General features: G+C 36.1%; 2 protein-coding genes across 3 annotated transcripts in view; one reads left to right on the top strand and one right to left on the bottom strand.

Moving 5' to 3' along the window:
* Positions 1 to 3,912, top strand: part of grk4 (G protein-coupled receptor kinase 4) — a 66,752-nt gene extending 62,840 nt beyond the window's left edge. For both annotated transcript variants that reach the window (XM_056461906.1, XM_056461899.1), the window contains exon 16: positions 1 to 3,912. This exon is cut by the window's left edge and continues 1,188 nt beyond it. The gene's annotated coding sequence lies outside the window, so the exon portion shown is untranslated.
* A 2,985-nt stretch (positions 3,913 to 6,897) lies between these two features.
* snx8b (sorting nexin 8b) lies at positions 6,898 to 19,926 on the bottom strand. Its single transcript, XM_056449516.1, has 12 exons — positions 19,847 to 19,926; positions 19,257 to 19,305; positions 16,841 to 16,994; positions 15,859 to 15,979; positions 15,617 to 15,753; positions 15,421 to 15,501; positions 13,740 to 13,900; positions 11,997 to 12,126; positions 11,752 to 11,820; positions 11,395 to 11,526; positions 8,106 to 8,255; positions 6,898 to 8,020 (listed from the first exon to the last, which is right to left on the bottom strand). The coding sequence occupies exons 3-12, from the start codon at positions 16,976 to 16,978 to the stop codon at positions 7,883 to 7,885; spliced, it is 1,257 nt and encodes a 418-aa protein (XP_056305491.1). The 5' UTR covers positions 16,979 to 16,994; positions 19,257 to 19,305; positions 19,847 to 19,926; the 3' UTR covers positions 6,898 to 7,882.
* Between the last annotated feature and the right edge of the window lie 838 nt (positions 19,927 to 20,764).

Genomic DNA, 20,764 nt, shown 5'->3' on the forward strand with positions numbered 1-20,764 from the left:
GTAATCCAGAAAAATAAAAGCCCTCGACTGATTTTTACCACATTTTCAGATTTTACCACATTCTCACCCTGTTATTTACTTGTTTATTTTATTTTTCGGCTTACCTGCTTTCTGGAACCATTCGAACCCCGTCGTTGTGGTCAAGTCCGCCGACGTACATGGCAAGCTTCTGGACACACTGGTAACAGCAGAAAAGCTGTTCACATGAAGGTAATCGGTCTGCTGGTAAGCGCGAAAAGGAATAGCTTCATACCGCCCCGTAGCGTTCATTTTAAAGACAAAATGCATCTATAAGTACCTCTGGCTACATAATTCGCAATCTTCAGAAATGTATATAGAGGTACGTTTTCAGGATGAGCCTATGTTGTTTTTCTTTGTTTTTAAAATGTTTATTTTTAGGGTTAAATTGAATAAATAACTCCAGATTTTCAGTGTGTCCTCAGACTTCTGAACCCCACTGTGTGTTGACCTCATTGACAAGCTGTCTGGATTTTGTACAAAAGGAAAGTGTTCATACATATGTTAATGATAATGGGTGTGCCAATAGCTAGTGCCAATAACCTCCGAATGACCAAATATCAGATGATTAATAAGTCCAATCCAATGACTAATAACAATGTGCATCATTTGGGTTGTGGAAGTATAAACATCATTCATTTTCTCCATAGGGAAATAGATTTTTTTAAACTGATAACTGCAGTTTTGTTGTGAGCTGTGAGGTTCTTAATTGATTGTATATGGTGTTGCTGAACTTGTCTATTCACATTAAATAACTTTTTTTATTTCAACAGTCATTTTGGATTGTAGAATTTGGCCATAACAACTACATTACCCATGATGCTGTGCAGAAAACCAACCAATCAGACAGTTTCAGTGTTTTTGATTGTAGAATTTGGCCATAACAACTACATTACCCATGATGCTGTGCAGAAAACCCATCAATCAGACAGTTGCAGCTAACAAAGCAACTTCACATTAAATCACTTTATTATTTCAGCAGTCATTTTGGATTGTAAAATTTGGCCATAACAACTATATTACCCATGATGCTGTGCAGAAAACCCACCAATCAGACAGTTGCAGCTAACAAAGCAACTTCACATTAAATCACTTTTTTATTTCAACAGTCATTTTGGATTGTAGAATTTGGCCATAACAACTACATTACCCATGATGCTGTGCAGAAAACCAACCAATCAGACAGTTGCAGCAATTTTGATTGTAAAATTTGGCCATAACAACCACATTACCCATGATGCTGTGCAGAAAACCTACCAATCAGACAGTTGCAGCGTATTTGATTTTAGAATTGGGCCATAACAACTACATTACCCATGATGCTGTGCAGAAAACCCACCAATCAGACAGTTGCAACGTATTTGATTGTAAAATTTGGCCATAACAACTACATTACCCATGATGCTGTGCAGAAAATCCACCAATCAGACAGTTGCAGCGTATTTGATTGTAAAATTTGGCCATAACAACTACATTACCCATGATGCTGTGCAGAAAACCCACCAATCAGACAGCTGCAGCTAACAAAGCACGTCAAGAGATCTCAAAATATTTTGCAATAAACTTAAAATCTGGAAAAAACAAACACGTTTAACAGAATAATTTCATATTCCTTAATTGTTTTAATCCGATTATGTTATTTGCAATGCTTTATGGGATTGTAGTTCTTTTTCTCGTTAAACCTGTTCAGTATGTCTTGTACTTCTCAGATTTGTAAGGTTAGGATTCACCTCAAATGGTTAGACAGTTTTATTACTTAAAAAAATTATATATTTTAAATCCCTATGGTAAAATGAAAGAGCAAATACTTTCAGAAAAGGTGGACGTCAGTACTATGAAATTGTTCTTTTATTGAATCCATGCAGCTTTAACGAAATGCATGAAAGCAGTAATCTGTGCATCGGGTGACATATCCCTGTATTGGTTGGGCATTAACAAGACACATATGTATGTTAATTACTGTCACCGTAGCTTTCAGATGCATCAACGACAGGGAATCCGGCATGTTGTGCAACGATAGACTAATATGAGTTTTTTTTTCAGTGGCAGATAATCGATATCTAGTATCTAGTAATATGGACATATACGTAAATAAGTGACTGAATGATGGCATATTACACTATATTTACTCGAAACCCACATACGATTAAAAATATAAAATGTTTACTATCCTTTAACATGGCTGTTGTTCGATTTTTGGAGTTGATACAAGGAAATGTTAATTACTCTAGCTATGCGTCAGTAGTTTTTGGGCCGCTAATCTGAAAAGATTTATTTTTTCTGTTTTGTTTGCTAATATCCACTCTCATGGTTACCTTTAGTGCCATCAGGAATCTTTAAACCAACGAAATAAGCTTCATCTTTGAATTTGCTCTTGAACGAGCTGTCGATTTTGCCTTAGGTGTCATGTGTTTGGTCGATATCCAAAACGGAGTATTGATCGATCCGTTAACGATAATCATATGATGTAATTAATGACTGTGCAGTTTGTTCGTTATACACATGCACATTTTACGTTTTGCTTTGTATGTATTTGTATGGCATATTTTAATCGCAATGAAGGCTTCCATTCAGTGATGGGAATTAGCAGCTCGATCTTACGAGAAACTATTTTACATGTTGTCAGAAAAGTGGCTAACTCGTGCAAATTTGTACGATTTCATTTGCATGAAAACGTAAGATTTTTTTAAAAGTAGGAGTGGCCCCAGACCCCACCCATAACCATACCCCTCATTGGGTGGATTAGCAAACCTTATTAAATTGTACGAATGAGATCGTACAAATTAGTATGAATTAGCCACTACATCAAAAAGTTACGAATTGAGAATTGCGTTGGAATTAGTCTCAAATGTATCATTCGTAAATTGCGTTATATTGCATTTGATTTAAATGAAGAAAGTGGAAATTAGTTTTGCTTCCATTCAGTGGTGGGAATTAGCTGCTCGACCTCACGAGGAACTATTTTACGTGTCAGAAAAGTGGCTAATTTGTAAAAATGCATACTATTTCATTTGTATAAAAATGTAAGATTTTTAAAAAGTAGGAGTGGGCCCCAAACCCCACCCCTAACCCTACCCGTCATTGGGTGGAATTATTGAACCTTATCAAAATGTACAAATTAGATCGTATAATTAAAACGAATTAGCCAGTACATCAAAAAGTTAAATATTGAAAAATGAGTTGGAATTAGTCTCAAATGTATCATTCGTAAAATTGCGTAATCTTACATTTTATTTAAATATAGAAAGTGGAAGTTTTGCTTCCATTCAGTGGTGGGAATTAGCAGCTCGATCTCACGAAGAACTATTTTACATGTCAGAAAAGTGGCTAATTCGTACAAATGCAAACGATTTCATTTGTATAAAAACGTACGATTTTTAAAAAGTAGGAGTGGCCCCATACCCCACCTCTAACCCTACCTGTCAGTGGGTGGAATTATCAAATCTTATTAAAATGTACGAATTAGATCATACAATTAATATGAATTAGCCAGTACATCAAAAAGTTACGAATTGAGAATTGCGTCGGAATTAGCCTCAGATGTATAATTCGTAAATTGCGTAATATTACATTTGATTTAAATGGAGAAAGCGGAGATTAGTTTTGGTCTAAAAAATGCTTTTGTCTTTTGAAATCAGAATCCCAACCAATGGCGTGAGTTGGGGGCGGGGCTACGACATGCTTTAGCACTGACAGTAAAGCTGAAATAGGAACCATTATTTTACCTCCATCACCCATTTCTCTCTTTATGAGGATCTTTATGGTCCCGTTTGCAAAGCTGTGAACTGAAAAACTCCTCTTCTGTTATTGCCAAATGTGTGCATGTTCTACTGTATCCATGGTTTTACAAGAGGATGAGCACTCACTTTAGTTGACAATAAAATTATGAGTTGACGTATGGCCATTAAAATGTACTTTTTCATTCTCTATAACTCACAAGGACAATTGTTTTATCTTGTATATATTACACTGCCTTTTATCCTGTTTCCCCCCTCTGTGGTCACATCTTTGATTCAAATATTCTATATATAATAAAAATAATTTATTATTCAAAAACGTGTTCAATATGAAATGGGTTAGACTTTGTGACTCAATCAGACATTGAAAGAAAGCTCTTACTGTGGCTATTTGGCACTCTGTTTTTGGTTTAGAGACTGTAATGTAATTGTTCAGAGACTATATAAAGAATAAATCTAGTGGTCAGTTATAGAAATGCCAAATAGTTTGATCCTAATTTTGATCTGTTGTTCCCTTTTTGTACTTGTTCTTAGATCATTTACAATGCTCAACATAGATGAGTGCAACCCCTTTGAAAATAGTTTTAAAAAGGAAAATTCTTTTTAAATACTTTGTTCTGTGGTTTTTACAAAACAGGGTTAATAAACACACACACACACACACACACACACACACACACACACACACACACACACACACACATATATATATATATATATATATATATATATATATATATATATATATATATATATATATATATATATATATATATATATATATAAACACAGTTGAAGTCAGAATTATTAGCCCCCTTTGAATTTTTTTTCCTTTTTAAATATTTACCAAATGACAGAGCAAGGAAATTTTCACAGTATGTCTGATAATATTTATTCTTCTGGGCAAAGTCTTTATTCATTTTATTTCGGCTAGAATAAAAGCAGTTTTTAATTTTTTAAAGAGCATTTCATGGTCAGAATTATTAGCCCCTTTAAGCTATATATTTTCCCCTTTAGTCTACAGCAGTGGTTCTCAAACTTTTAAACCAGCGACCCCCAATGTAAGATTGTCAAGAACTCGTGACCCCCACTACCAAAGCAAATTTATCAGTAATATCTTTAAAAAATCTGAAAATATTAGCTTTCACTTGTAATACTGAAAAATATTTATTATAATCACTGAAAATTACACAATTTTTAAATCCCATTCGCAACCCCTTGAAATTATTCTGCGACCCCCGCAGGGGTTGCGACCCACAGTTTGAGAACCACTGATCTACAGAAAAACCATCATTATACAATAACTTGCCTAATTACCCTAACCTGCCTACTTTACCGAATTAAAAGTGTTAGAAACTGTATAGAAGTGTCTTGAAAAATATCTTGTCAAATATTATTTACTGTCATCATGACAAAGATAAAATAAATCAGTTATTAGAAATGAGTTATTAAAACTATTATGTTTAGAAATGTCTTCTCTAAAAAAATCTTCTCTCCGTTAAACAAAAATTGGGGAACTAAATGAATGGGGCTAATAATTCGGAGGGGGGACAATAATTCTGACTTCAACTGTAAGTATATATATATATATATATATATATATATATATATATATATATATATATGTATGTATGTATGTACATATATTTATATATATATATAAATACACACACACATATTTATTGACAAAAGTAAGGTCAGAGTCTATCCAAGAGTCTAGAATAATAATAGTAATACACTAAATTTTAAAACTGTTAACATTACAATAAATTAAACTATACATAATAGTCACATTAATATATATTTATATAAATTTGTAATATTGATTAACTTTTTTCTGTTAACACATTTATTGGGGTGCACTTATTTTTTCTTAATAATCTTAAAAGTTTTATTTGTTTTAAATTTGAATTTGGTATGTGAAACCAATAAACCAGATTTTAACTAAATATTATTGTACACAAAGTTTCCCAGCAGGCACAGGATATCAACATGACGTCAGATTGACATTGTACCCCAATGTCGTAGGGATGTTGCATTTTGTTCGGAAATGAAAATCTGTTGACGTCAGAACCCAACGTCAGGCCGAGGTCAACAACCAACCTAAAATCAACCAAATATCAATGTCTAATGATGTTGCAGCTTGATGTTGTGTGGACGTTACCACTATAACGTCAATCAGATGTTGGATATTGGTTGCCATACCTGACGAATAAATGTCAGTATTTGACGTCAATATGACGTTGGTTTAAGATGTTGGCTCTATGTTGGATTTTGGTCACTTACCAACACAACCTAAAATCAACCAGAACCCAACGTCAGGTCGAGGTTAACGTCCAACCTAAAATCAACCAAATATCAACATTTAATGATGTTACAGCTTGACGTTGTGTGGACGTTACCACCATGACATCTATCAGATGTTGGATTTTGGTTGCCATACCTGACGAATAAATGTCAGTATTTGCCGTCAATATGACGTTGGTTTAAGATCAGTTGGATTAATATCAACTTCATTTTATATCGTTGTTGGATGTCAAAATAACATTGTCCTTAAACGCTGAATGGACATAGAATTTTAGTCATCTGATGTCACAACCTAAATCTAACCTAATATTAACGTCTTATAACATTTTGTGCCTGCTTTATGAGAAACCTGCTGTACTCGATTATGCTGGGCACTGTATATTTAATATGTATAGTTATTTATACAAATATTTTATTTAGTTTTTAAAGCTAGCTGCAAGTTGCATGACTACGTGCGCCAACATGCCATATAATGGATGCCAACTGTGAGGTGTTGTATCAAACACTGCGTCTGGAATTATTAAACAACACACTGCCATTTGTATAAAATGTCTTGTCTTGTGTACAGTATATATATATGAATGCTACGGATCATTTTAAAGGACCGAAGGTTTATCAACATTAATTCAACTGGTCTTGCATATAAAGTATTTCTGCAAACATATGTCTGATTAACCTTTTCACCCGTCCTCATATTGTGGCCTTATATTTCAATGATATCACATATAATCATAATCATTGAATATAATGTATGTTCCCACCAAAATCTAATATTATTTTCGGGTGAACTTAAAAAATGTGTACAAATCATGCACAGGTTGTGGAAGATCTGGGATCATTTATTTAAGTTCATAACATGTATATTAAAAGAAAAGGTAAACAAGAAGGAATTAAATGAAAAAGGTTAAAAACAAAGACACTGTGTTGGACTCAATGGTGTGTTTTTCCCGCTGGAAATGTTCAAAATAAATATATTCTGTGTCATCTTAAAATACAGTGGCCTCAGAAAATATTTAAACACTTTACAGTTAAACGAAAGTCCATGTTCATTCATTCATTTTCCTTCAGCTTGGTCAATTATTTATCAGGGGTCGCCACAGCGGAATGAACTGCCAACTATTCTAGCACTACACTAGAGCCAATTTCATTTACCCAATTCACCTATAGCGCATGTCTTTGGACTGTGGGGGAAACCGGAGCACCCAGAGGAAACCCACGAAGGAACATGGCAAGAACATGCAAACTCCTCACAGAAATGCAATCTGGCTCAATCGGGAATCGAACCAGCAACCTTCTTGCTAAGAGGCAACAGTGCCGCCCCAAAGTCCATGTTAAAGCAATATTGACCATGTTTTTTTTGCTAGCGCACATTGTCATTCAGTCACTGTATTCTTAACCACGCGTCTTTTACCGTTAGCTTGCTATGAGGGAATGAAGAACAAAAATGAAAGCTCCACCCACACTACTCAATATTCCATTTCAGTACATCAACATACTGAAATAAAAGTCTCAGCAACTTGACTGTCATCGCTTTAGCAAAATATTAACCCAATATAATGTGCAAAAATGCTAACAAAACAGATTTCTTAGCAGAGAGTTTGGTATTTTGTATCTAATTAAATTGACAGGTGTTCTTTGAGTGTTGGAGTATATGTTTTGGGACCATTGTATGTTTTCTGTGTTTACTTTTTAGGAAAAGCCATATAGAAAGGAGTTAAAGTACGTTCAGGCAAGTTAGCAAAAGCACGTGGCATTAAGCGGTACGCTGAGTTCTTGGGTCTTGAGAAAAGGCTGGGATTATCCCTCATTTACCGTCCAGGTTATGTGGAGCCATTAACAGCACAGCTCTTCTGTCCTCCAGAGGAGTTTGTTTGAGAAGCGGAGTGAGACGAGGCTTCATTAGCGCTTTGAAAAAGATCCTTCAGTTTTGGATGAAGGTCACCCCACACATCTCCCATCTGAAAAATGAAAAAACACCATTCAAAATGCAGCGTTCGACAACTAGAATAACCACAAGTATTAGAAGACTTGTTAGAAACGCACTTCTTTGTGGCCTTGTATTTGCGAGTTGACAAATGTGCCAAGAATTGAAGTTACGAGAGGCAGATTAGTGAAGACCAGCTGGGTTTCTTGATGCAGACACAAAAGGGAGAAATAGCTTCTCATCTCCATGGTTATAATTGTGTTTTCCTGCTGTAGGAAGACAGAAATATAGTTAACTCAGCTAGATTTTCATCCAGATACTGCAGCCTAAAATATAATTTGGTTTGGCTCATGTCCCGTTTGTTTACATGGAGCGATTAATGATCTGTACTGCAGGCAGTCATTAGAGGGCGCTCAAAATGTTTTTGTTTTGGCCGCATCCTATTTATTTACATGGAGAGGATGGAGTTTATGAGCTATATTACTGCCATCCACCAGGGGGTGCTCAAAATATTTTAATTTGGCATTGTGGAATTCAGTGTTTCTCAACCACGTTCCTGGAGGACCACCAGCATTGCAACAGCATTGTTGGTGTGACAGACAAAGGAGACATCCAAAGCATGCAGTGTTGGTGGTCCTCCAGGAACATGGTTGAGAAACAGTGATCTAATTCATACCTGGCAACATTTTGGGGGGGGGGGGGTGCGGTGGCAGCGTTGTGTGTTTGTCTCTGAATAACACAGTTGAGAACCTGGTTAGTAACTGTACTGTACTGTGGTGTTAGTAACTGTACTATGGACCGGATTTCGGGCGGACACTGATTGGATACTATCTCAAAGCTTGCGACCCGAGGATGTCACAGACGGTACCAAAAAGCTAAAAAGCTGAAGACCAGGAGCGTGGTGAAATTACGGAAGTTTTCTGGGAGAAATAACAAAACGGGAGGGTGGCAGGAGATGGGTCTGAAATATAGGAGACTCCTTGGTAAACCGGGAGTGTTGGCAGGTATGGTTTAATTGTTTTACATGAAGAGGGCGGGATTTATGAGCTATACTACAGGCAGCCACTAGGGGAGTATCTAAAATGGAGAAGGCAGGGTTTATGACCTGCAGCCATCCATACAGGGGTAATATTTTGGCTTCCCTTTTCAGGATGTGTGAAGCACGCTTTATATAAGCAGTTCCACAATCTCGCGCTCAATAAAATGATGTTTGATTTTTTAAAAATATGTTTTTATTTTAAGGTTATTTGATCCTTTTTATTAAAGATAATTATATAAAGTGTTCACCTTCAATTTAATGTGGTACAAGAATTTTAAATATTGCCATTCTGGCGTTTTTTTTAATCTAAATGTTTTATAAGTGGTTCCATACTTTTTTAGATGCTTTGAATTTCCATGACTTGTTAATGACCTTTCCAGTCATTCTTAGTCACTGGTTTGTATGGTTTATAATCATTTGAAAAGCATTTGCATTTAATTTGACTATTGTGTCATGTTTGTTTGGCATCTTTTACAGCACCGAAGCGTGCACCTTGAAGTCAGACACAAGTTCCCCATACTCAATGACATCATGCATGCTAAGGGAAGCAACGTATAATCTTACAACACAAGAAGAATTGATGAGCAGGGCCAAACAATCTCCAGACTTTATTTACTATTTCTGTGCAGAAGTTAGTAAAGAAAATCTGCAGATTTATGCTGAATTATTTTGAGAGTGCAGAAGCTGAAATCTTAACATATAAAATAACAAAAAGCATTTCTTAAATTTATTTATGGTTAAATTTATTTATCTATGGCAAATCCAATTAGAACCACTTGTTAGATAACCAAAGCAATTCCTTGTATAATACATTCACTAAAAGTAAATATTACACATTTTATTATACATAAATCATCTAAATCTTTGCATAAATAAGTAAATAAATAAATAGTCTAAATGATATGTACAAAACTCTGCGAGCAAAGATTCTATGTAGGCTTATTTATGAGTCAAAGTCACATAATCTGATTAGTGGTGTCAGAACCAGTAGCGGTTCTAGTTTAAATGGCACCCTGGACGAACCACCCCATACTGAAGCAACCAGTACTGGCCAATATACCGCCCAATATTACTATTAATAAACAATTATTATTCTAAATAAATGACAGCAATCAATCCTAAATGTAACTGGAAAACAATGTAAAGAAAGACACAACTGAGTGATATGCAAAGATCACTTAAGAAATCTTTTGCATGAATATTAATGACAAATCTATACAATACAAACAATACATATGTTTTATGGAATTATCTGTTGTCGTTGACCCGACTCATGGCCGTGAGTCTTACCTTCCTAACCCATTATCCCTCCTTTCTGCTTCATTGCCATGCTTAATCAAAATAAGATCATCATATGATCAACTTGCAAAACTCGCTAGGTGCCGACACCTCTGCATAAAAGTTACAACAGTTACTCCGCCTTTCACATCACATAGACGTGCGTGTTTTATCGATGTGACTGTAAACAACCGGGATTCACACCGGGAGCAGAGCAGCGCGTGAGGAGCATGGGAATCGCTTTCTGCATGCTTGCATCAGTTTGATTTCGGTTGCACGTAGAGATTAACAAGCTTGCGTGTGCAAAAGACGCTAAATGTGATTGCCCCCTAACGTCTTTATTCTGGGATTAACACTAAATCAATATACCTGCTTAAAGTAAAGGGTATCGCAAAGCTTTTACTGGGGCTCGTGTTTTTTCTCCCCGTCACCGTCTTCCCGTGCCGCCCCCCAGCAAGACGCCACCCTGGGAGATCACCCATATTGCCCATGCCTAAATCTGCCACTGGTCAGAACAAACAGATATTATCATTATTTAGATTGAAAGATGGTCTATTATGCCCCTTTGATGTCCCTAGAGTGTGTGTGTGAAGTTTCAGCTCAAAGTATGAAACAAATAATGTTTTATAACTCTTTGAATCGGCCCCTTTTAAGCTTTGATCCTTATTGTGCCATTTTGGTGACTGTCACTTTAAATTCAAATGAGACTGTGCTCTTGTCAAAAGAGGGCGGAGCTAAAAATGCTTATGTGTCAGCATAGTGGCAGATTTAAAAACAAGACTAACATCCTGTGCTAATAAGGGAGAGATTGTGATTTATGGGCGGGGCTTTCCCCCTTTGATGACACACACAATAGGAGAATGTCAATCAAAGTGTTTCTCCAGACTGTTTTTATGAAGTGTGATTATAAAAAATAAAATTAATACATTTTTATCAATAGAAGCAAATAAATTTACAGACTGTTGCCACACGACTGTGTTTAAACCCCTTTTAAAAGTGATTTTTTTGCATAATAGCTCCCCTTTAATCTACACATTTGTATAGCTTTGTCTGCTTAAGTGTTGTTAGTGTGTATGAACAGTATGTGTTACCTGTGAGAGTCGAGACTCTGGCTGCTCAATGCTGTTCTGGTACTTTAAATGTGTACCCACAGGCCCGCTGCGCTTTTCAAACGCTCTCTGATGCTCTAATAACACACCGCTATCGTGTCGATCACACAAGTCCTACAAACACACACACACACACACACACACACACATTCAAATATACTATTGGTACAGCTGAATTGTTAACGTGTAAACTCTCAGTCCTGCAAAATAATGTGACTGAAATTCAAAATTACTCCATCTTATAGAGATGTAATACAGCATATGCCACTTTAACATTTATTAAAAATTATTACGCGTTGCAGGAATAGATTTGAAATCTTTTTGAAAATCAGTGCTCACTTTATATGACTGCAGTTGTTCTAGGAGAAGGTTGAGTTTCTCCACCACTTCATCCTCTTCTCTGGTGCCCTGGTGGGGAAAAAAAAGATGTTTGGAATATTCAGTTTAATTTCCAGAACAGGATTTCCTCAGAAACTGTAATGGGAGTCATAATATTGTGAGTGTCAGATTATTCCAGTTGTCTGTGTACAATCTGCAGTGGTGTTTGTGATTATATTAATGCAGTAATGCTCCTGTTTTAATACCTGGTGTGCAGCTTTGTCTGCGAGAAGACCAAACTCTCCTGACAGCTCTACTAGTGACTTCCTCTGTGTTTTCCAGGCTTTGCTCACTATCGCGTCTTCTGGCAGGTCTGATGTGTCTGAACCAAGTTCACTGTAGAAACATCGAGTAAAAATGGGACACACTTCATTTTTTACATAATGACAATGCACTGATGACATTTTGCAGAATTTAATAATCTTTGTTAACATTAGTAACATTTATTTTGGTTCATGTTAGTTCAGAGGGTTTACAGTAGGCCTACACACTACTCATCTTGATAATTAATAAATATTCATGTATTCAGTTATTCATTCATTCATGCATTTTCTTTTCGGCTTGGTCCCTTTATTAATCTGTGGTCGCCACAGCGGAATGAACCGCCAACTTATCCAGCATATGTTTTACGCAGTGGATGTCCTTCCAGCTGCAGCCCATCACTGGGAAACATCCATACACACTCAATCACACTCATACACTACAGACAATTTAGCTTAGCCAATTCACCTGTAGCCAGAGCACCTGGAGGAAACCCACGCGAATAGGGGGAGATCATGCAAACTCCATAAAAAAAATGCCAACTGACTCAGCCGAGGCTCGAACCAGCAACCTTCTTGCTGTGAGGCAATCCTGCTACTCACTGCACCACCATGATGCCTGTTTTCAGTCAATTAAATCAAATTAGATTAAATTATATTATTGTTTAATTTTATCTTAATATTTCCCAAATGATGTTTAACAGAGCAAGGACATTTTCACAGTATCACAGTATGTCTGATAATATTTTTTCTTCTGGAGAAAGTCTTATTTGTTTTATTTTGGCTAGAATAAAAGCAGTTTTTAATTATTTAAAAACCATTTTAAGGTCAATATTATTACCCCTTTAAGCTATATTTTCAATTGTCTACAGAACAAACCATCGTTATACAATAACTTGCCTAATTACCCCCATGTTCGTGTGGGTTTCCTCCAGGATCTCTGGCTTCCCCCTTAGTCCAAAGACATGCGCTATTGGTGAATTGAATAAGCTAAATTGGGCGTAGTGTATGTGTGAAAATGAGAGTGTATGGGTGTTTCCCAGTACTGGGTTGCAGCTGGAAGGGCATCCGCTGTGTAAAACATATGCCGGATAAGTTGGTTATTCATTCCGCTGTGGTGACCCCTGATGAATAAAAGGACTAAGCTGAAGGAAAATGAATGAATGAATTTACTGAAACATCACAATAACAAAGTTATTGAAGGCTTCTAATGGTGTATCCTAAACAGTATGTAAAAGTAATGAAAGAAGAATAATGACATGACTCAATATCTTCCAGAATTCCCCACCAGAAGAAGTGACACCACTTCGATATTACACACACAAACATTAGGTATTGTTTTAGATAACGTCATTATAACTTGTGTTTTATTCAAAACTTTTTGTTTAGAAAGATAAAATAAGATTTGTTTTGGAGACTCATACAGCAATTCTACAACAAATATTGTAGATCAGTGTTTCTCAACCACGTTCCTGGAGGACCACCAGCACTGCACATTTTTCCATGTCTCAACTAAACACACCGGATTCAGATCATCAGCTCATTAGCAGAGACTGAAAGACCTGTAATGGGTGTGACAAACAAAGGAGACATCCAAAACATGCAGTGTTGGTGGTCCTCCAGAAACGTGGTTGAGAAACACTGTTGTAGATAATGAATATGACATCTACAGACTGCAGTGTTGTTCACCTCAGGTCTTTCCCAAACATGAGCAGGTCTGTGGAGTTTTCCCGCGAGCGCTGCGCCATCCGTTCCGCCACATCTCTGAGCTTGAAGAAGCTGCTGTGGATGCTGGCGATCACCTCTCGGTTAGCGGCCGCCTGGCTCTGGATGTCCTCGGGCAGGTACACCTTCAAAATCACACGCAATATACAGTTGAAGTCAGAATTATTAGCCCCCCCTTTAATTTTTTTATTTTTTAAATAGTTCCCAAATTATGTTTAACAGAGTAAGGAAATGTTCACAGTATGTCTGATAATATTTTTTCTTCTGGAGAAAGTCTTATTTGTTTTAGTTCAGCTAGAATAAAAGCAGTTTAATATTTTTTAACACCATTTTAAGGTCAAAATTATTAGCCCCTTTAAGCTATATATTTTTTTCGACTGTCTAGAGAACAAACCATCGTTATACAGTAACTTGCCTAATTATCCTATCTTGCCTAGTTTACCTAATTAACCTAGTTAAGCCTTTAAATGTCACTTTAAGCTGTAGAGAAGTGTCTTGAAAAAGATCTAGTCAAATATTATTTACTGTCATCATGGCAGAGATGAAATAAATCAGTGATTAGAAATTAGTTATTAAAACTATTATGTTCAGAAATGTGTTGAAAAAATCTTTCATCAATCTATTTAATCTCTCCAATAAACAGAAATTGGGGAAAAGAATAAACAGGGGGGCTAATAATTCAGGGGGCTAATAATTCTAACTTCAACTGTACATTTCACTCTCCTAATTTACGTTTGTGCCTAATGTATACTGTGATGATATACAAGGTCTCAATAACATGTTTTTCTTTCCAAATGATATGTGACATGGACAACAAAACCTGTCATAAAGGTAAATTTTTGGAAATTAAGATGTTAACCTAATTTGAAAGCTATATAAGCTTTCCATTGATGTGTAGTTTGTCTGAGATATTTGAAGAATTGGAATCTAAGGTATCAAAATATTGAGATATTTTCCAGATTGAGTTCTTACACTGTAAAACTAAATAAGTAACTCAAACCGTTCGAGGAAACCGATTGCAACAAACCATTTAAGTTCAAAAACTAATCCTAATGAGTACTATGAACTTACTCCATTTGAGTAAATGAAGCAATTTGAGCACAGTAAAACCTGATAAACGAAGAGAACTCAAACCAACTGAGTACTGTAAAACACAATAAGGTAAGACAACTCAACCTGTTTGAGGAAACCGATTGCTATAAACCATTTGAGTTAAGAAACTAATCTATATGGTACTGTGAACTTACTCCATTTAAATTGAAGTAATGAGGAATTTAATTAACCCATTACCTTCAACACTGAGTTCAAAACTCTTTTCAAATGAGTAGAATTAACTGTCAGTAAAGTTTGAGTTAACTACACTCATTTCATTTGGTAAAGATGACTGTTGGGTTTTACAGTGTAGCGATGCCAATTAGACTACTAAAATAAGATTTGACATACTTACCGATGGAAATTTAGAAAGTGTCTTTATGTAACATTATCTTTATTATCCTAATGATTTTTTGGCATAACATAAAAATCGATCATTTTTACTTGTACAACGTATTTTTTCCTATCCCTATAAAAATACCCGTGCAACAAAATACCGGCTTTGTGATCCAGGGTCACATTATCACTGTATTTTAATCTAGCTTTTACCCACCTTGCCATGCAAAGCAATCTGGGAGATGAGAAACTCATCACCTGTCTTTTTATATGAATCACGCAGTTTGTTTTGGACATCCTGTAACATACAAATCAAAAGAAACGCAATGAACTCCTGTTTCAGCAAATATTCAAATAAACTATTCCTCTAAAGTTGAATTATTGTCCTCCCTCTGCTGGCTGACAGGACTTACTGCACTGCTGGCTGACAGAAAAATGTTGACCAGCTGATCTCCGGCCAGGACTGGATGTCTAATCACCAGGGTCATGAACCTCTGTAAACCACGGCGGCGACTGTCATTAAACTCTCGGTCTGTTAGTGAGTTCAAAACTGAGAGTAGGGAGGAAGAGAGAGGGGGTGGAGATTTAGCTGATTTAAAACTAATAAGACCTCAGAAAACAAGATTTACTGGAGAGAAATGTGTTCAAATCTCACCGCCTTTAAGGATGCGCTTTGGCGGTAGTGGTGGGACCATCCTGTAGATGAACTTTTGCAGGAGCAAACCGTGAAACACCTCGAAATCACTGTACCTGCGCTGAACCGGGATCTGGAAACACTGTCAAATAATTACACATGTATGTTGGTCAAGAAATGCTCTATTTTAGTGTCCCCAAAAAGATAAATTCAATAAATGACTTTATACACATGTAAAACAGCTACTTCCAGGTTTTAAATATCAAAGTACTTTATATAATCATATAAAACAGCTACTTCAAGGTTTTAAATATCAAATTACTTTATATAAACATATTAAAACAGCTACTTCATGGTTTTAAGTATCTTTTGGAAAATAAAACCTCATAATTTGTTTAAAATAATGTTAAACAAACTACAAAACTATCATTATTTACATCATTATTACATAAACAAAGAGGTAAAAAGATCAAACAAAAAGTTAGAAATGGATTTTTTTGGCTGTGTCATATACAGTTAAGTCTGAAATTATTCAGCATACCCCAGGGGTATGAATATTTTCGGGCTTGACTGTATATATGAAAATGACCGGTACTGCTTATGCAGTTTGTTAGAGGTCATTCAGTGCAACAGTCTCAAAAAATACTTTTAAAATCAAACAAAAACCTGATATTTGGCCGTCTCTGGGGTTTAAAAGGTGCACTGAGGACCATGCTCTTCCCCAATAAGTAATTTCACATTTTTATGGTATTAAAAATTAAGATACACCATGTCATCCTGTGAAATGCTAAACAAATGTTTATGGTTAGATTTGTCTTAAAATGAGTAAACGTGAATAATAGTGATTAACTTTACTGGTCACTGCTCAACTTTACTGTCAGTGTAATGATTTTGTTCTTCGTTATAATGTAAACTCCATTTTAAACTACACCCCATCACACTGAATTGCAGTATCACTTTATTGAAGACATTTTTTTGTGATTAGAAATGAAATTGAGTGTACCTTGCTAACAATGCGATACTCCACATGTTTAAGAAAGGGCAGGCCTTTCCTTCGTGGCTCGATCTCCACCAGCACACTGTCCCCCAGCTCTTTTAAGGAGAGCCCATCCATCAAAGGGCCTTGCTGACCCAGATGCATCTATAGCAATCTTACGCTGGTAACAAACAGACGAAAGGTCCAGTCAAAAGTGTGCACATTATGATGACTTTCAGGGGAATCAATTCAAAAGTTAATGAAAAGTCCTATCATTTTTAATGGCAACAAATGTGTCTTTTTGTATATGCGTATGCGGTTAGTTTACATCATTTTATAATAAGTAGACACCCATTCAGATATTATTATGTAGACATTAACAGGAAATACATTTCTAATATTTACACTCACCGGCCACTGTATTAGGGGCATCTGTCCAACTGCTTGTTTAATCAAATTTCTAATCAGCCAATCACATGGCAGCAACTCAATGCATTTAGGCATGTAGACATGGTCAAGACGATCTGCTGCTGTTTAAACCGAGCATCAGAATGGGGAAGAAAGGGGATTTAAGTGACTTTAACCATGGCATATTTTTTTAACCGTGGCATATATTTGGTGCCTGATGGGCTGGTCTGAGTATTTCAAAAACTGCTGATCTACAGGGATTTTAACGCACAACCATCTCTAAGGTTTACAGAGAATGGTCCGAAACTGAGAAAATATCCAGTGAGCGGCAGTTCTGTGGACGTAAATGCCTTGTTGATGCCAGAGGATAATGGCCAGACTGGTTTGAGCTGATAGAAAGGCAACAGTAATCAAATAACCACTCGTTACAACCGAGGTATGCAGACGAGCATCTCTGAACGCACAACACGGTCAACCTTGAGGTGGATGGGCTACAGCAGCAGAAGACCACACCGGCAGCCACTCCTGTCAACTAAGAACAGGAAACTGAAGCTACAATTCACACAGGCTCACCAAAATTGGACAATAGAAGATTGAAAAAACGTTGCCTGGTCTGATGAGTCTCGATTTCTGCTGTGACATTTGGATGGTGAGCTCAGAATTTGGCGTGAACAACATGAAAGTATGGATCCGTCCTCCCTTGTATCAATGATTCAGGCTGGTGGTGGTGGTGTAATGGTGTGGGGGATATTTTCTCAGCACACTTTGGGCCCATTAGTACCAATTAAGCATCGTTTCAACGCCACAGCCTACCTGAGTGTTGTTGCTGATGTCCATTCCTGTATGACCAGTGTACCCATCTTCTGATGGCTACTTCCAGCAGGATAAAGTGTCATGTCATAATGCGCGAATCATCTCAGACTGGTTTCTTGAACAGGACAATGAGTTCACTGTACTCAAATGACCTCCACAGTCACCAGACTTAATCCAATAGAGCACCTTTGGGATGTGGTGGAACAGGAGATTCACATCATGGATGCAGCAATCTGCAGCAACTGCGTGATGCAATCATGTCAATATGAACCAAAATCTCTAAGGAATATTTCCAGTACCTTGTTGAATCTATGCCATAAAGGATTAAGACAGTTTTGAAGGTAAAAGGGGGTCCAGCCCGGTACTGGTAAGGTGTACCTAATAAAGTGGCCGCTGAGTGTATATCTCAATCTAATTCTGCTCTTTTGAACTTGAACATTAATCATACATCAATAAAGCATGCATTAAGTGAAACATACATTAATAAGTGATAAAAGATTGATAATATTAATAAAATCTTCATGAACCCCAAATCAACATGTTGATTATGATGTCTGAAGCATCATGTGACACTGAAAATGTCATCATAGGAATAAACTAATAATATATATCTATTTTAAATAATAATAATAATTTATAATATGCATATTCTTACTATATTTTTGAGTTAATAAATGCATTGCGAGCAGAAGAGACTTATGTCCACTTTGCTAAAATGGCTACATTTGCTTCACATTTATCCACATCAGAATGATTTGAATTTCTCAATAATAGTGGCTGATTAAGTGAAATTTCAATATCCATTTGTATTATATAACACTCAAGCAAATTACTAAAAACATACAGCAGAATATTGTGATGGATTTAGAGTCATCCCCAATATGGTTTAAGTGAAGCGTTTTTAATCTTCAGCAGAACAAAGTGACCTATTTCACATCAGACAGCACAAGCTATGCTTAAAATGACCATTTCTGACATAAATGACCATGAAATATTTGATGTTATTGTGCATTCACCTATAGCTACACATAAATTAATGACTGTATTATTTTATATACTTTATTACTTTAATCATCACCATTCTATGTACTATTTGTCATTCAATCTAATTAGATATCTTAATGCAAAAAAAATACCAGTACGTTCTGTCCGTCTCTCACATCTCTGTGTGTAAGTACATGCTGTAGGGTTCTAAGCTGCTGGTAAAAATAGGTTTTGTTACCTTGTCACTGGAGCAATAGGTGATCTCAGGTGATTCAAGTTGATGTGCTCTGATGAGGGTAAAAAGGGTTTAAAATTGATACTATAATTCACATATAGCTACAGCTATGACAAAACCAACTGTTATATATGTATTTTTTGTGTAAATACTGAATAATTTTTTATTAATGTTCATAATTAATGATACAACCTTTTTTTCTCTATATATACACGAATGCACACACATATATAGACAAAAAATGGCTTTATCATTTATTTTGAACATCATTAAAAATGAAATCCGTATATAAATTGAAATATACATATACAAATATATATTTATATGTATATTTCAATTTACATACGAATATCATTTTTAAGGATGTTCAAAATAAATGATAAAGCCTTTTTTGTCTATATATGTGTGTGCATACGTATATATATTTTCCACTTTTGATTTAAAAACGTGTCTCTAATAAAACAATAAGTCTAAAAAAGGAAAATAAAGGTAATATTTTTGATTAATATAGACACAATGCACAAATAAAACAATTCCTCTATTCAACAAACACACAAGCTGACATAAGATTATAAAATTTCTTCGTTGCTTACCAGATTGCCGATGTGTTCGGTGTCTGTTTCTTTTAGTGATTCCCAAGAGACCTTTGTGTAGACCTGAACTGATCTCTTCACGCTCAACATCTGACTGCGGCTGTAAAGACTAACAGATCAGATAACAGTCTCTCTCTCTCTTTCTCTCTCCATCACTGCTCTTTCCCTCCCTCTTCGCATCCCTCGACACATATTACCATTAATCACCTTAAGAGGATAGGACCTCTTTAAAAAAAAAAAAAAACATCACAGCCTTGGAAGGCAAGCTGGAATTAAAGCTTATGTAACTGTGTTATAATAATGAGAATGGCTCTGCACAAGATTTAGGGTATTTGTACAGACTTTAAAAGCTTTGCAACAGAGCTGCTTGATGACTAGAAACAAGCAGAGAGGGTGATTCAGGACAGCCACACGTTCGTTACAGTTTCATTGATGGAAAAGAAGAGCATAAATGAACATTGTTTTAGGGAAATTATTGAAGCAATAGTAACAGGTGGCTTTTAATACAGTCTTGTAATCCCCAAAGCAAATCCATCTATGAGATGTCCATCATCACGTGTGGGTAATGTGATTGTGCTAAATGACCAACGCAAGGTCATAAGCACTGCTTTTTCCCCGCACAGTTACCATTAAGTATTCAATTATAGCAGCAGAGGAGGATTATGTCCTCTGTAGTGCTGCAGCTGTTCACCGTTTCCGTTGTGTATAACATTATTTTAATGACAAATCATCACAATTTCATAAATTAGTACGTCACATACTTTAAAGTACTGGGAAAATGAATTTATGAAACTGTGCCGGAAATCACAGCATGTAGGGCATATACATTTCTAACTTCTAATCAGCTAATCACATAGCAGCGACTCGATGCATTTAGGCATGCAGACATGGTCAAGGCGATCTGCTGCAGTTCAAACC

Source organism: Danio aesculapii, chromosome 1 (genome assembly GCF_903798145.1).
Source record: "Danio aesculapii chromosome 1, fDanAes4.1, whole genome shotgun sequence".
Taxonomy (NCBI): Eukaryota; Metazoa; Chordata; class Actinopteri; order Cypriniformes; family Danionidae; genus Danio; species Danio aesculapii.

Bases quoted from the DNA above. Each gene is read 5' to 3' on its own strand.
- snx8b (XM_056449516.1), bottom strand. From the start codon at position 16,978: ATGCATCTGGGTCAGCAAGGCCCTTTGATGGATGGGCTCTCCTTAAAA. The intron at 15,502-15,616 runs GTAAGTCCTGTC...TGTATGTTACAG, and splicing joins TTCTGTCAGCCAGCAGTGCA to GATGTCCAAAACAAACTGCG. The intron at 11,527-11,751 runs GTGAGCACTGAT...GTGTGTTTGTAG, and splicing joins AACAACTGCAGTCATATAAA to GACTTGTGTGATCGACACGA.